This window comes from Lathyrus oleraceus, chromosome 4 (genome assembly GCF_024323335.1).
Source record: "Lathyrus oleraceus cultivar Zhongwan6 chromosome 4, CAAS_Psat_ZW6_1.0, whole genome shotgun sequence".
Lineage (NCBI taxonomy): Eukaryota > Viridiplantae > Streptophyta > Magnoliopsida > Fabales > Fabaceae > Lathyrus > Lathyrus oleraceus.
Genome location: NC_066582.1, coordinates 225,265,981 through 225,281,861, shown reverse-complemented (window position 1 = coordinate 225,281,861; position 15,881 = coordinate 225,265,981). Strand labels below are relative to the sequence as shown.

Below are 15,881 nucleotides of genomic sequence, written 5' to 3'. Positions count from 1 at the left end.
CACTTTGAGCCAAATTTCCTAAATAACTTCTTCTCAAACTTTATCTCAAGTTCCAAGACCTAATTCATTGAGGAATGGGTTCAATTTTTCTATTGGCCAAGCTGGTCCAACATGCATACCATGCCCAAAAATCATGTCATGACCCCTACTTTGACATGTTGCCATTTCCAAACCACAAGCCCTTTTGACCTGTTTCTTTTCGCATTCAGTCAAGCTCATGGCAAAGAACAAATGGCCTAAAATTGAAGCAAAATTCACAAGCCAATTTCATTTGGCCTTGGTTCAAATATGGCTAACCATCCTGATTAGCATACCAGACCAATTCAAGCAGAATTTGCAAATGGATGCATCAAGTATCCAAACCCTATCAATTTGATTCCAATGGTCCCCAAATATGTTACATATGATATTTTGGTGTGGTAGGGAGTCAACTTGCAATCCAAAGCATGCCAAAACAAAAAAAAATCGACCCCATGTGCAAATGTTGACTTTTCCAAAAATGGCAAAAAGCAATTTCAATAGTAAGCCATTTCTTTGCTTGTGTCTGTTCCAAATCAATGCTAAGGGTGAAGACCAACTGGTTTGGAGTGCAAACAAGGTCTGGACACAACCACCCTTGTCTCCCCAAGTTCAACCTTGAGCATGCTTCGACCCTTCACCCTTTCTGAAGCAAACATCCTTCTCTTTCCCTCCAAACCATCCACACACCTTCCCTATAAATAGGGGAAGGTGTCTCCTTCATTCTATATGCTGGAAAAAAAAACCTAACCACTTATGCATATTTCACCCAAAGCTCCAAAAACAGAAATCGTGTTTCTTAGTTTTAGAGAGTTTCAATCCAAAATAACCACCCAGAAACCTTCTTCAACCTTTACTCAAGTTATTCCAATCGTTAACTCATCCACCCCAAGCCTCATCTGAGCTAAGCTCAGTCGTCGGAATCCTTCCCCGAGTTGCTTCTGACCAGGTAGAAATACTCACCTCCTTTACTCAAACAAGTTACCCTCTTGCTCGAAATTTATACTTGATCATTAACCTCAAACTTTTGGCTTTAATTGCTATATTTTCATCATTTAATATATGTTTTAGGTCAACCGTGTTCTTCAGTTTAGTGATCCAAAACTCCTCACTCAGATCCAACCAATGGTTCTTGAGTGGGGAGAACATTTTGTTTATGATCATACAACTTGTCTTGATCCTTAAAACTGGTTAAAAACTCATGATTTCAACTTTTGATTATGAGTGGTTGAAGCTTGAAGACGAAGTTGCCCGTATTTTTTGAATTTGAATATTTGTGTTGACACTCTGTGATTGGCTGCTTTGCGCGCGTGTTTCATTTATTTACAGTTTTTATTATTTATTCGTTTTAGCGCGTTTGCTTAACACAACTGGGCCATTGGCCCAGTGGGTGAGGGGAAGGTCTCCCCCATGACCCCAAGCTCAGGGGTTCGAGCCATGCTTGTGCGCCCTAACCATTTTTCTCTTTTCATTTTTCCATTTTCTTATTTTATTCATTTTATTTTTCTCTTTTGATTTATTTTTTTAACTCTCTTATTTTTATTATTTTGGAAAATTGTTGAACATCAACCCCCCTATTTTTTTCTCTAGAATTTAATGGTGATTTTATTTATTTTATTTGGATCATTTATGATAGACTTTTGGAGTCTTGAAATGAAGGACTAATGAAAATCATTTAAGTCATGTTGTGCTTGGTTTAGGGTTGATAAAAACCTTCCACACTTCAAACCTATCATTGGATTACCATGAGTTCATCCATGGTACTTTGAAGAATGGATAGGTTGCCCCTATTTCAAGCAACCTGGTCATTTGACTTGTGGTTGAAGTTCAAATTTTGATAAGTTATGAATTCATCTGATACATTGCCTTTTCATTTGATTTATGCTAACCCACTAACCCTTATATACTTTGTTTATTTATAATTTTGACTTATTTATGCTAACCATCTAACTTGTTAATATTTCATCTGGTTCACCTAACTTGTTAATATTTCATCTGGATCAATATAACTTGCTAACTAAAACAACTAAAAACCAATCACTCAATTTTGGGTTGTATAGTCTTCTCTTTGTCAATTTATTGATAGATGGACTTAAGGTTGAACAACTTTCGTTGTTGAAAATCTAGGGTAAGTTGATCCATTGATCATCTTCCTTACTTTGCAATAGTGATAAGTTATCGCTCGATGCGCCATATTTTGAATATATTGACCTAAAGATAGATAATCCTCAAAACTTGTCAGTAACCCTAATTTTGACTTGTTTTAACTTTGATCACTACTAAACTTTTGTTATTTTTATTATCATTGCTATTATTGTTCATTACTTATTATTTTATTTAGATTCAAGTATTCATTATCATTATCATTATACAAATTCATCATACACACTTTACTATTGTTCTTTATTATTATCATCATTCAAAAACAACCAAAACATGATAAAATTAAAAGACCAAAAAACACTTAATCACTTGGACTTAGAGGATACCCTTTAGAACCTTAGCTTGGAGGCCTTTTCTTACTTTCTTTATGATACTTTGTAAACACTTGGGTTTCATCTATAACTTAAATATCTGTTGTAAGAATGGCATCATGGTATCAGCTTTGGAGAACATGTTTGTAAGACCACTATCCTTTGTTTAGCATAGGTCATACTTTTGCACACACAAGGCTTTCTCTTGGGATACCTTACAATGAGACCCTTTTATTTCCTTGTCGGTCACTTTGCATTCATGTTGCATTAGCCAAATTTCATAATTAAATAAGCAAACCCTTGATCAAACGTCAAGCGAATTTTGCTTAATCAAATTCAAAATACTTAATAACTACGATTAGTATTGTGCTCCACGAGCCTTAAGTGGTGGAGAATGAGTGATAATGGAGCATTCCTACCCCTACTCTGATTATTTTGGATGCAAGATGCTTGACTTGTTATCTAGAATAATCACCTCTGCCCATAGACTTTAGTGCAATCTAATCACAAATTCTTTTCATTAACCCTTGTTCAAGGTAAAATCAAAACAACCCATCAAACCTTATTTTTTCCTTAGGGCACCATTTCAAAACCTTTTTCTCAAAGGTAAAATCAACCAAACACACAAACTTTTTCTATTCTAAATTACGGAGCTCTAATTCCTCATCCCTAAATGAGTGATACGTAGGCACAAGGGGCCCAATCCATGGCGAGCGCTATAATAACAAAAACAACCCCTCTTTCACACATTCTTTTAAAAAATAAAACTATGAAAGGTAAATCCCATGTACGTAAAAATAACACAAATGGTTCCCATGGAATACCATGGACGTGGGGGGTGTTAATACCTTCCCTTCGCGTAACTGACTACCGAATCCTAATCTCGGTTGCGAGACTGATACCCTATCCTTTTTATAGCGCTTCCCGTGCGCTTGTCTTTCTGAGGGTTTTATCGATTATTCCCCCTCGCCTTCTTCGACGGAGGCACATAAAATAAAATTCAGTTGCGTCTCTACTGAACCAATTTCGTTCGGTCCGTCCGGTTTCGTTATCCATGAAATTCCCGATAGCGACAAGGTTATTACCTTCCTTTCACTGTCCAATTCTACCATGTTTACATTTGTCATATAATGGGGAGGCATAGGGTTGTCGTTTACATTTGGGTCGTTAGGGGCGAACGTAATTGCCTTGGAGTCAATCAGATCCTGGACTTTGTATTTCAATGCTTTACAATTTCCAATAGAGTGTCCGGGAGCGCCGTAATGGGACTCACAATGGGCATTTGCATCATATCCAGGAGGAAGAACCGCTGGTGGAGGTCCTAACTCTCTCAATTATACAAGCGATCCTCTTATAAGGTACGGTAAAATATGGTTGTATGGCATTAGAACCAGGTCAAACCTTCTTTCAGGCCTTCTTAATCTTTGTTGTTGTAGTTGATATTGTGGTTGCTGACGTTGTTGTTGCGGCTGATAACGTTGTTGATTTTGTTGTGGTTGTTTACATGGTTAATATTATTGCTGTTATTGCGGTTCTTGAATGGGCACTACAACAAACAAGACCTTAGACAACGCTTTTTTTAGCCTTAGACAGCGCTTTAAAGCGCTGTCTAAACCTCCGCTGCTAAAGGTTTAGACAGCGCTTTTTTAAATCTTAAAAGCGCTGTCTAAGCCCCCCCCCCCCCCCCCCCCCCTTAGACAGCGCTTTGGCCAAAAGCGCTTTATAAGACCCTCTTATTTTAAATTTTTTAGGTATACCTTAGACAGCGCTTTTGAAAAGCGCTGTCTAAGCCCCACCCCCTTAGACAGCGCTTTGGCCAAAAGTGCTTTCTAAGACCCTCCTATTTTAATTTTTTTAGGTATACCTTAGACAGCGCTTTTACAAAAGCGCTGTCTAAGGTATACGAAAATTTTTGAAGCTTTTGTTTTAAACCACATTTTTTCCAGGTTTATAAACCAGAATTTTTACCTGTTTTCAACCAGATTTTGACAGACAATTATCACATTTTATATATGCCATTTTGGCCTTTTTTCTACCAATTTTTGGCTAACAAATATATATATATACCAATTCAAACCAATTTTGCCTTAAATGTATCAAAATATATACAAATTTATGTGCACATTTACAAGTCATAACATATACTACAAATGTACACATTAATTACACAAATTTATGAACAAACATTGAGCTTTATCATGAATTGACACCACTCCTCTTTGATTTCGTCCACTTGATCCTTTGTATAAAATGCACACTTGAATTCATCAAAGTACTACATAATAATATAACATATTTTGAATTAATTCCAACTATTTAATTATATGAGATATGTGTAAATATAAAAATAACTCATAAGTTAGAAATACATACATCGGTGGGAATCTTTAATCGGCCCAAAGCAAGAGTATCTCGCATAAACCTCAACATGAAATACCCGCAATCTATTTGATTACGTTGTTGAGGACACTACAAATTTTAAAACTATTTGGTACTTCACCAAATAACTTCAAATGAAAGTTAATGAACTTTTTTAAAATATAAGAAAATGTTGCATAATAGATAATAGATAAATACAAAGTTAGGGAAAAAGAATCAGACACATCAGAGGACATTCCTTTTTTCTTGATCAAGTCATTCGAGCATTGTGAAATGCAATCACTCACCTGCATCACAACTGTTGTCACATATCCAGCGCAACTTTCGGTAAGTTCTTTGGAAACACAAGGTGGGGTTCCATATGCAACAGCAGATACAATGTCAGGGCTAAATCCCAGTTCCTTTGCTGATTTTCTATGGATCATTATTGCCAGTAAAGAAGCTATTGCACCTCCCAGAGAATGTCCCACAAGTCTTAACCTATATCCCTGTTAATGGGTTAGCAACACCTCACAGTATTGGATAATAAAACAACTAAACTAAAATGAAAATCATTTCATATTAGATAAATTAAAGCAATCTCCACCTCATGTTTTGCTAAATATTTTCTTATGTTTCCAATCTCATGGTGAAGAAACCAACGAGCACATTCAGCAGTGCCGAAGTGGGTTGAATAGCCTTCAAAGGTTACTTCACCATCACTTGAAGAAACAATATCAGTTATAAGATCATATAAAGCATGTGTGCCACGAATGCCCAAAATTACAAGCTTTTTACGGGTGTCAACTCCTATGTAATATGCAGGCCTCATTACACTGGAGTTATTAACAAATTTTATGATATTACTTTCTCGGAGCATGCTGTTCCTTGCAAGAACCGCAGGATTATCCTTATAAGCACCTTTAGCCAACTCAATATGATAAATGAGATCTTGAACCTGAAATCCAGTACGATATAATTGATAAGAATAGTGGAACACAATAATTTGTAGAGATATACCAACATTACATAACAGATGAGATTTCAATATCGCATGAGATTATGTGCCTTAAGCCTTTAAAAAAAAGTACAGTTTCAGAAGTTACTATTGATTCTGACGATATCTGGATGCCTTTGATATCTTCAAATGGATGTGTGGAAGCTTGACGAAGATAGATCAGATACAAGCCAATTGTAAGGTCACTCAAACTCCAATCCTGGATTCCAATCTTGCTTCGTTTGATGAAGGAAACTATTTCCATAAGGGATCGATTATTTGGCGGAGGCTTGTTTCCAATTCCATCTCCTGCATAACATGGAAAATAGAGACAGCCTTTTGTTATTATATAGAAAACTGAAACGCTTATATGATCAATTTTTTATAGGGAAAATATTCGCTAATGATCTAAATAAATGTTTTGTATAGCTTCTTTCTAACATGCTTTATAGAAAGGTACTTGCAATTTGCAGTCATGCTGGCGATGTCTAACCCCATCAGATGAAACATGTTATAAAGTTAACACTTAACAGACCTGTTGGCAGAGCCCACCTACAAAATTGCAGAGCTGGTTCAACTGCCTTAGTGAGCCAAGCCAGCTCTAACTTCCATTTACTATCTGATGAATCTTCCTCATCAGAACTGTATTTGCTAATCCCGTTATTGTCATCTACCTTCTTAACTTTAGACTTCGATGAAAACTGACAACCTTTTTGCTCTTCTTTTAGTTTATCTTTTTCTACCTTGTCTGCTCTTGACCTTTGCAATTGAAGTCGGTTAAAAACACTGTGCATGTAGTTCCGATATGGTTCTTCTTTGTTGAGAAAATATTTGGTACAATCTGCATATAGAATGAAGAAAATACATAAATATCCAGATAGTATTTATTAGCAATAGCAAAACAATTATATACCATTCTGTTGGACATTTCGTGATATCAGTTATTCATGAACCTTGGAGTAAGATATACAGCATCAACCATGACTAGATTTATAGCAAAAAATCTCCTGTTGGAGACAGGTCATGGAGCATCATCATTCATCAGTTTCCTTGCATAGACCCCTTGAGGAAACAAACCCCTTTAATAGATTGAGTGGGTTCAAACCCCATAACTCTGTCTCTATTTCTTTCCCAATTCCCTTCTCTGTTCCTGTGGGATCTTGAGCAATGTAGTCAAACACGAGATCTTAAGTAGGATCGTAAAACTCAGATCGTTAGCACAGCACGTAAGATCCCACGGAAGAGATAAATAGTAATTTCATACATACATATACACACACATACACAAAAACATCAAAATTATAATACGATTTTGCTTCAAAAAGCTCGATCTTGACCATGCCGGCATCGAAAATGATTTTTCTCTGATCGCAGCACTCTCAAGGATCCTTAGCATGTAAGACTTTACGATCTTACAATCCAACACTCGATCTTGACTACACTGATCTTGAGGGCTTCCCAATGACTATGCAAAATGATTATTTGTAAGATGTGTCAAAATATGTCGCAAGGATTACAACGGGTGCTCTCAGATATCAGCCATGGCATCGCTATGGCAACTCACAAGGGCAAATTTTTTTTGACAACCATCATAGCCAATTTGTGAAGGATGGCGGATTACAATGAACAATGGCACTGCCGTGGTGTATTTTCCGCTCTCCGCCCTGGTCTGCCATCCGCAATCAATAACACTTATTACAACAACAAAAGCACTTTTTTTCATTTGGTTAGGTTAGTTACAAGATGAAACAATGTCATAATAACTTCTTCTAAATCACATAAAATGAAAAATCATTTAAATCAAAATCCTCTTGGACTACCCTCGACTACTCTCCTTGATGTGGTTTCAATAATCCAATTTCACAAATTATAATCAGTAATTCATAAATTTTTTTGTTTTCTAATTATCTGCAATTAGGGTAATACAACAAAATTGGAATAGTGATTTTGAGATTTTCATAAACCGATTACTGTAATTGTTACATAAATCTACATGCAATTATCTTTTTGCATGAAATTCATAGTGTCTAACTGGGACAATTCATTTGATGCAGCATTGCAAAAACATATTGATGAAATTACAAAGAAATAGCGAACAAATTGAAAATAATTTAAATCAGTAATCAATCTTATATATTACATAAAGTTTTAGATCGTTGTCTACAACCATGATTGCAACCGCAATGTCAAAGTTTTATACTGGTCACCCCAACTGCAACACAATTCAATTAGCACTTGTTTGCAATATCAAAGATTGTGGTATAACGTCACACAACTATGCTATAAATTTTTACATTAAACAATACAAGTTTGATAACTTTGATGGAATATTGACTTACGGTTGGTGATGGAGTTCCAGCCTTCAAAAAGGCCATGTTAATAGAAATAACTTCCCCATCGGCCTTCAAGCCAGCCTTGATCAAGTCGAACTGCGAGGCACGATACCTTCGGATGATTTCAATACTCTTCAAAAGATTCTCCATAGCAGAGTTATCATAAAGCTTGGCCCCATGTCCCGGAATCCCAACGGCCTTGATTTTCAGCCACCACGGACTCCTCTCTGCATAGAATGCCCTGTAATAGTCATCCGGAGAAGCCAACCCTGTGTGTTTATAAGTGAATACAATGTTGAAATGAATTATAAAACCAGCTTATAACTTATAAGTGTTTATTTATACTATACCTTCATCAAGCACTATACCAACATTCAAATCCTGAAAAACCCTAGAAAGAGAAAACTTCTCAGCACCATCATGTCCACCAATTTCCTCATCAGGAGCAAAAGCCAAATAAATACTCCGTTTGGGTTGAAAACCCCATTCTTTAAGCTTGCGAAGAGCTTCAAGATACTGCATGCTAACACACTTCATATCCTGAGAGCCTCTCGCGTAGATTCTTCCCTCAGAATCCAGATGGGCTTCAAAGGGAGGATGATCCCACTTATCGTGTTCGGCGGGGACAACATCGGTGTGAGAGTAGAGCATGATGGCAGGAAGCTCTGGGCTTGTTCCGGTCCATTTGAGAAGGACTAAGGGTTTTCCTGGAACGTGTTCGATAGTTTGGGATTGGAGTGAGAGGCATTTGGCTTGTGAAGTTAGGAAATCGGAGGATTGTTTGTAGTTTGGGGTTGGATGGTCGGTTTTGATTTTGAGGAATTGTTGGAACCGTGAAATGATGTTGGTTTCTGAAGATTCTGATTGTGAAGATGTGATTGTTGCGGTTGATAATAGAAAAGCTATGAAGATGATGTTTGGGCAGATGAACTTCATCGTCTTCTGCAGAGAGACTTTTGGTTTTAATTTTTTTTTAATTGAAAGACTTTAAACAGCGCTTTCTCAAAAGCGCTGACTAAGGTCTATATTTAAAAGCGCTTTCTAAAAGCGCTGTCTAAGGGGGGGTCTTAGACAGCGCTTTCTAAAAGCGCTGTCTAAGACCCCCCCTTAGACAGCGCTTTCATTATTTTTTTAGAACATTTTCCGTGTTTTATTTTTATTTTAACCTTAGACAGCGCTTTCTTTTAAAAGCGCTGTCTAAGATGCGCTGTTAAAAAACCTTTTTGGCGTAGTGGGGAATAGTAAAAGGTTGTTGTTGTTGAACGGGAGCCACAGTGGCTACTTGTTGATATGTTGGATTCTTGGTTCGAATGATGGATGTGACACTGGTCTCTCCCTCTCTCTTCTTGCCATAAGGAACGAAGGGCTTCTTTACCACACCAGAGGTGCTTGTGGAGTTCTTAATCTTTCCCATTTTAATCATGTTCTTGATCCTTTCACTGGCTAAGACTAGGTCGGAAAAACCCGAGGAAGTAACCCGCACCATTCTGTTGAGGTATGAGTCTTGTAGGTTATCCATAAACATGTCTATCAGCTCTCTCTCCAGTAATGAGAGTTGTATCCTGGCTTCCAATTCCCTCCACCTTTGGGCGTACTCTTTAAAGGCTTCCTCATACTTTTGCGCCAGATTTTGCAGTTGTATGCGGTTGGGTGCCATATCAGTATTGTGCTGATAGTGTCTGAGGAACGCCTCAACCATCTCCCTCAAGTACAAATATGAGTGCCCTCCAGTTGCATATACCAATCTAAGGATGCCCCACTGAGTGAATCTTGGAAAAAATGCATTAAGAGTCGGTCGTCACTGGAATAGGCAGCCATTTTCCGAAAGTATGCCCTGATGCGGGTCCTGGGGCCACTGTTTCCCTTATACTGCTCAAAGTCTGGGACTTTGAATTTAGCCGGGATCACCACACCAGGCACCAAGCATATTTCTGTCGCATCAAGGCCTAAAGCATCAGTACTCTCCATTGATTTAAGATTTTCCTCAATAGTTTTTACCTTCTTATCTACTTCATTGGTTGCCGGACCAAAGGCATCGTATTGAGAGGCAACCCTAGGGCTGAAGAAAGCATCATGTTGATCATCTATCTCCATGATAGGAGGATGAAGATTTACATGTGAAACACCTTATCAGTCACCATTTTATGTTATGTATTTTGTCACTTATTCGGCAAAAAATCCAGGTAACTTGTATTTCTTTTTATGAATTAATGTTCTGTTGAGTATGTGTTTTTAATAAATAGTTGATTTTACCGTTTCATCATTATTAGTGTAATTTCTATTTTTTGTCGCATTTTACGCTTTAGGTGTGTGCATTTTCTTCATTTTAGGTTCAAGTAGGTACTTAAGCAGGATCGAAGGTAGAAACCAAGGAGAAGCGAACAAAATCGGGAAGAGATTTGCATAGTCCAATAGGCCTGCTACGACCACCCATATCACCTTCTACGGGCCGCAGCAAGGGGCCTGGCACAAGGAGAAACCATCCACGAAAATAATGGCCTGCTACATCCACCCGTATCACCTACTACGAGTTGTACCAGGGGACCTGACACCAGACTTCTAAAATAGTGGCCTGCTACGGGCCGTAGCAGGCATGCGTGGAAAAAGTCCAATTTTGACTTTTCTTTATCATTCCTAAGTGAGGGGTTGTTTGGTCAATTGTAAGGCGGATGTAATGGACTTTTGTGGATCTATTTGAAGAAAGAAAAGACTTTTCTATAAGAGGGAAAATTTTCAGACAAGAAAGGACTTTTGCATAGAACAAGAATTGATACGACTCAGAATTAGAGAAATCAAGGTTTTGGGAGAAACGCGGTCTTTCATGTGCGGAAGTGTAATACCCCAAAATTTACCCTTCATTTTTCCTGGAAGCTTGGGATTTTGTTTCACATTGCATTAGCATCATACTAGGTCATACTCATTGCACACCGCATTGGTGACTTGGGAAATTAGGATTTGATTGCTCACTCCTTAACAGAAGGAGCCCACACAAAGCAAGACTGAGAATTGAACTTCATTCTCCAAATATACAAGTCTCAAGGTGGTCCAAGTATCTTATGGTGATCTATAGTTCATCAGTGGAAGATTCAGAGCTCTCAGAGTGTGCATCTGCACTTAATCAGAAATTAGGGTTTCATGGCTATCTGCAACCGGAAAGGTTTGGTTGTAAGTGAAGGAGCTCATTCATGTCATGATTATAGAGGCATCTTGGCCTAAGAAGATCCACAATTATCTCAGAAAGATCCATTGGCAGTCAGTGCAATCAGTTCTTAGTCATTTTTGCCCTAAACTAGGGTTTGGTATAAAATCGGTTTATTTCTGATTCCTTGGGTGAAACTCTTTTCCATGGCCCTCAATATGTCCACAAGGGTCTACATGCAAAAAATCAGCTCTTTAGTTGAGCCAGAGGTGCATCAATTGATCAATGGAATCAAGAATTAGGCAATTTGGGAAAAGTCAACTGTGGGGTCAGAAAAGTCAACTCCTGACATTTTGAAAGTGGAATCTCAAAATTCATGTCTAAGGGAGCCTAAATGTGAAATTTTATCAAGGTTGGATCATGGATTCATCATTTAATCAGGAGTTGGAAAAATTACTGAATTTGGAAATAGTTGACTTTCCATTTAGGGCAAGTTTTTATGATTTTTGCACCCACTTTAAGCCCATTTTTCATCAATATGAAAGCTCCATTTGAAAATTTCTCCAACATGGAAGTTTTTCCTCTTGTTCCAAGCTTTCTAGAGATATAAAGTTTGTTTCATTTGGATTAGAATTGAGAAAGTTATGCTTGGTCAAAGTGGGACATTATTTTAGAACACTTAGAAAATTTTCTAAGTCCAAAATTTGCAAAATTTGTCAAGACTTATGGGCCAGTTTTCTTGCACTTCAAGGCAGCTTTTGAAAACACTTTCTTCATAACAATTGTACCTTTACATGTCCTCTTTCACACCTTTTTGGAATCATCCCATTTGGATCATTGGTTTGGGAGATGCACTCATCTAAAGTTGGTATCATGGACTGGATTTTTAGGCAGCAATTAGGCCAAACTGGCCCAACCATTTTGCAGTTATGGAACCTGAACTTCATGGCCATTTTTCACCTCTTTCCACTCATCATTTCAACTTGTGTTCAACATGAAATATGTTAAGCTCCATGCCCTCTTCCTACTGTTTGCATTGCCTTGTCATTTGGTCACATATTCATCAAGATATATAGCCTAAAAGTCACCCTGTTGGACTGTTTTTATGCTGCAGCCAAACAACCAAGTCAGACCACAAAATCGACCAGCCTTTATTTTTCCTCATTTGGCCATTTGCTTTATGTCCACTAACTTAAGTTTTGCCACAATTAGATTTCCTAATACCACCTCACTTTTGCACACTTTGTTCATGACTCAAAACCAACATTTCAAGCCCATTTAGAACATTTAAACCCTACATATTTAAGGACATAAACCCTAATCTGAAAGGGAGAGAGGCTGCTATTATCAAGCTGAGCAAGAGCAAGTAAGTTGGCAAGGCTGGTTGATTTCATCTTCTATTGCACAAGCATCAAAGTATCTTCCATTTTTCCTCCACCCTCTCCAACATCAAGAGGCAGTGGACCTTTCATCCACTAGGTAAGCATCTTTTCACTCTCTTCCATGGTAATATTTCATGCTCACACCATGCTCATGCTGTGCTTATCACTATTTTTTCCATGCTTACTTCCTATAGTTTTCCATTATTCAATGCTTATTTTCGTGTTGATTTTCCATGTTGATGTTGTGCTATGTTCATTTATGAAGTCCTCAACATGAGGCATTGCTATTAAGTTTGAATGTGTAATGTTGTGTGCTGTTGAATCTGCGACCATGGTACCATCTTGCTGCTCACTTTTCTCTATGTTAAGGCCATAATTTTTAATAAAATAAAATACCATTGTGTTCTACTCGTTCCATACTAGAATTTTGTTTTTTACTTCATCTCATTTGGAGCACCATAGCATGAGATATTTTGGTTGGAAGTTGGAGAAAATTTGTTCGCATTTTCGTGTATTGCTGCATGCTGTTAGGGCTTTCTTTCATGTTGCATGAAGAAGCCATATGTGGCACGCCATAGGCCGTCCAATCGCGTGTGCTCGAAATGATCCCAGCCGCTGGTCCGTTTTTGTCAAGTAGTGTTTAAAAAATACTGGACCGGTTGACACAAGTCTACATAACTTATTAAATGTACATTTATTTTTTATATGTCACATGCTTAAATATTCCTATGGACCATGGGCCTCAGCGCCAACTGCTGTCCACACACCACCTGCCAGGCCCATCAACCATATTTCATTTTATTTTCATTTCTTTTCTTAATTCTTATTTTTATTCTTTGTTTTGCTTTTTAATTAATAAAAATATTTTATTTGTTCATAAAAATACCAAAAAATACTTTTCATATTTCTTAATATTTTATTTAATTTATTTAATTTTTATTTTCATATTTTATTTAATGTTAATATTTTATTTTAATTATTTGTTTCAAATAGTCCATTTTAACACATTTTTTTCATTTATTTTATTTTCATGACTTAGAATTATTTTTAACTTCTAATTTTTGGGATGAGGGTTGACCATTCTCTCATGGTCAACTTGACCTTTTCTTGGAATTTTATTTCCCATTTTCAATTTATTTTGGATTTATTTTTGACCTAGTTTGCTTGGTTGAGTTTTCCTTTGACTTCTATTTTATTTCAATTAATTTATACACTAATTCACATTATTTTTAAAATCTTTTTGGGGGATGATGATGTCCTGACCCCACCTTAGTTAGTTTAATTTTTCATAATTTTCTTGATTAATTTACTATTTATTTGACATTTTTTAAGTTGACTTGACTTTACAGTTGACTTTTTCTATGATTGATCTTTGACTTAAGGGATTGCTTAGGGCAATTGAAGAGATCTTTTGATCCTCCCTTGTTCATCTAATATGCCATGTATTAGAGGTCTTTCATCTTGATTTTATTTGATCTTTACATCATTTCCCGATTAAATTATTCATTGATCCTTTGTGTGCATAGTTGCATCTGTCTGATTCATCTGATATTTTTTATACTTGTTTCTTTCATACATGCTTCTATTGTTTGATTGCTTAACATGTCTATACTTCTCATGCATTGTCTAATGCTTCATTATTTCATTATTTGATTCTTTGATTTGATCATATACATGTTTGCTTATCTTATCTGTTTGATTAACTGTGGCCTACTTGTATGGTGTATGAGGCATATATTTTTTATTGTTTAATTGCCATGAACAACCCCCATTCATAAAAAATGTACCCCTCTCCCATGAATTGTATAATGTTTATTCTTTCATTCTTTATTCATTTGTTAATACAAGAATTAAAATGAACATCCGATAACCATTTCAAAACAAGATCAAAACCTCGATCCAACGTCGAGTAATCATTTTCAAAACTTAACAAAACCAGCACGTATTCATCCAATCCTTTTGTAAGTAGATTGCTTCATACATCGCCATTTCTCTTGTAAGTCAATTGCTTCAGGCATCGCCATCTACCACCTGTAAGTCGATTGCTTCGTGCATCACCATCTACCCTTATCCCTGGTTCCTTTCCTTGCTACATCCGTCGATTCTTGTTCCGTTTAGGTAGCACCCATTAGGTAGAACCCTTTTGTATGATAACATAGGTAGAATTCCCTCATTCTTTTGTATGATAACATAGGTAGAATTCCCTTTTTCTTTTGTATGATAACATTAGGTAGAATTCCCTTATTCTTTGCATGCTAACATTAGGTATATATTCCCATTTGTAAATCCTAACACTTAGGTTCACATTGCATGACAACTCTAGGGCAGAGCTTCCCCATTTTTAGACCTTCCGTGCGTCTCCGATCCTGTGGCATGTCACTCCGTCCTATTGCAAAGAGGTAACTGCCTAAGACTCGATTCAGCGAGCTGCGACACCTACTTCTAGGATGTGAACACATTGCCCACTCTCCTTTGACACAACTGGTGTCCTCCTTTATAAGTCCATGTTCAGATGGCAACCCGTAGTTAGTCGAACTACGACAACTCTGATTCTCATTCCAGATGAGATACGTAGGCACGCGATGCGATGTCTTGCCGAGTTCTTTCTTCTTTTTTTGACTAACAACTAACAACTAATCCTTGTTTGCTTTCGCCCTTGTTGCGATTCTTTTCTCTCGCCCTCGTTGCGATCGAGATTTTCCCTTTCTCTTGCCCTAGTTGCAATCGAGACCTTTGTTCCCGTAGTTAGCTGAACTATGTTTTGCTCTAATTCTCATTCCAGATGAGATACGTAGGCATAAGACGCGATGTCTTAGCGAGCACACTCCTCCTTCACCCATAGGTAGCCGAGCTACGAAGACTCTGATTCTCATGCTCAGATGAGATACGTATGCAGTGGATGCGACATCCGTGCGAGTCATTTTCTTTTGACCCTTTTTAGTAAATAATACATTAGATATTACAACACCCTTTAGACAAGAACAACAAGAGTGGATCCCGTAGAGTACTACGGATGCGTAGGGGTGCTAATACCTTCCCTTTGCATAATCGACTCCCGAACCCAAGATTTGGTTGCGAGACCTTGTCTTTTCCTTTCCTTTTCTTCAAGTTTACTTCGAGCGTTTCCTTTCCCTCCTTTGGGATAAATAATGCACGATGGCGACTCTTATGTCATCTTTT

General features: G+C 37.3%; 2 protein-coding genes across 3 annotated transcripts; both read right to left on the bottom strand.

Moving 5' to 3' along the window:
- Positions 1-4,921: 4,921 nt before the first annotated feature.
- Positions 4,922-6,549, bottom strand: LOC127074690 (uncharacterized). Of its 2 annotated transcripts, none has more exons than XM_051016028.1 (4): positions 6,400-6,549; positions 5,957-6,156; positions 5,458-5,808; positions 4,922-5,359 (listed from the first exon to the last, which is right to left on the bottom strand). In XM_051016028.1, exons 2-4 carry the CDS (start codon positions 6,110-6,112, stop codon positions 4,937-4,939), a joined length of 930 nt encoding a protein of 309 aa, XP_050871985.1. In that variant the 5' UTR covers positions 6,113-6,156; positions 6,400-6,549; the 3' UTR covers positions 4,922-4,936. The 2 variants fall into 2 exon arrangements, with proteins under 2 accessions (XP_050871985.1, XP_050871984.1); XM_051016027.1 differs by having other exon boundaries at positions 6,312-6,458.
- Positions 6,546-9,149, bottom strand: LOC127074689 (uncharacterized). Its single transcript, XM_051016026.1, has 3 exons — positions 8,531-9,149; positions 8,187-8,449; positions 6,546-6,688 (listed from the first exon to the last, which is right to left on the bottom strand). The coding sequence occupies exons 1-3, from the start codon at positions 9,114-9,116 to the stop codon at positions 6,587-6,589; spliced, it is 951 nt and encodes a 316-aa protein (XP_050871983.1). The 5' UTR covers positions 9,117-9,149; the 3' UTR covers positions 6,546-6,586.
- Between the last annotated feature and the right edge of the window lie 6,732 nt (positions 9,150-15,881).

Excerpts from the sequence above, each read along its gene's own strand:
- LOC127074690 (XM_051016028.1), bottom strand. The coding sequence starts at position 6,112 with ATGGAAATAGTTTCCTTCATCAAACGAAGCAAGATTGGAATCCAGGAT. Across the intron at positions 5,809-5,956 it reads AGATATCGTCAGAATCAATA|GTTCAAGATCTCATTTATCA; the intron begins GTAACTTCTGAA and ends ACTGGATTTCAG. Across the intron at positions 5,360-5,457 it reads AATATTTAGCAAAACATGAG|GGATATAGGTTAAGACTTGT; the intron begins GTGGAGATTGCT and ends ACCCATTAACAG.
- LOC127074689 (XM_051016026.1), bottom strand. The coding sequence starts at position 9,116 with ATGAAGTTCATCTGCCCAAACATCATCTTCATAGCTTTTCTATTATCA. Across the intron at positions 8,450-8,530 it reads TGGTATAGTGCTTGATGAAG|GGTTGGCTTCTCCGGATGAC; the intron begins GTATAGTATAAA and ends ATAAACACACAG. Across the intron at positions 6,689-8,186 it reads CTGGAACTCCATCACCAACC|ATTGTACCAAATATTTTCTC; the intron begins GTAAGTCAATAT and ends TTCTATATGCAG.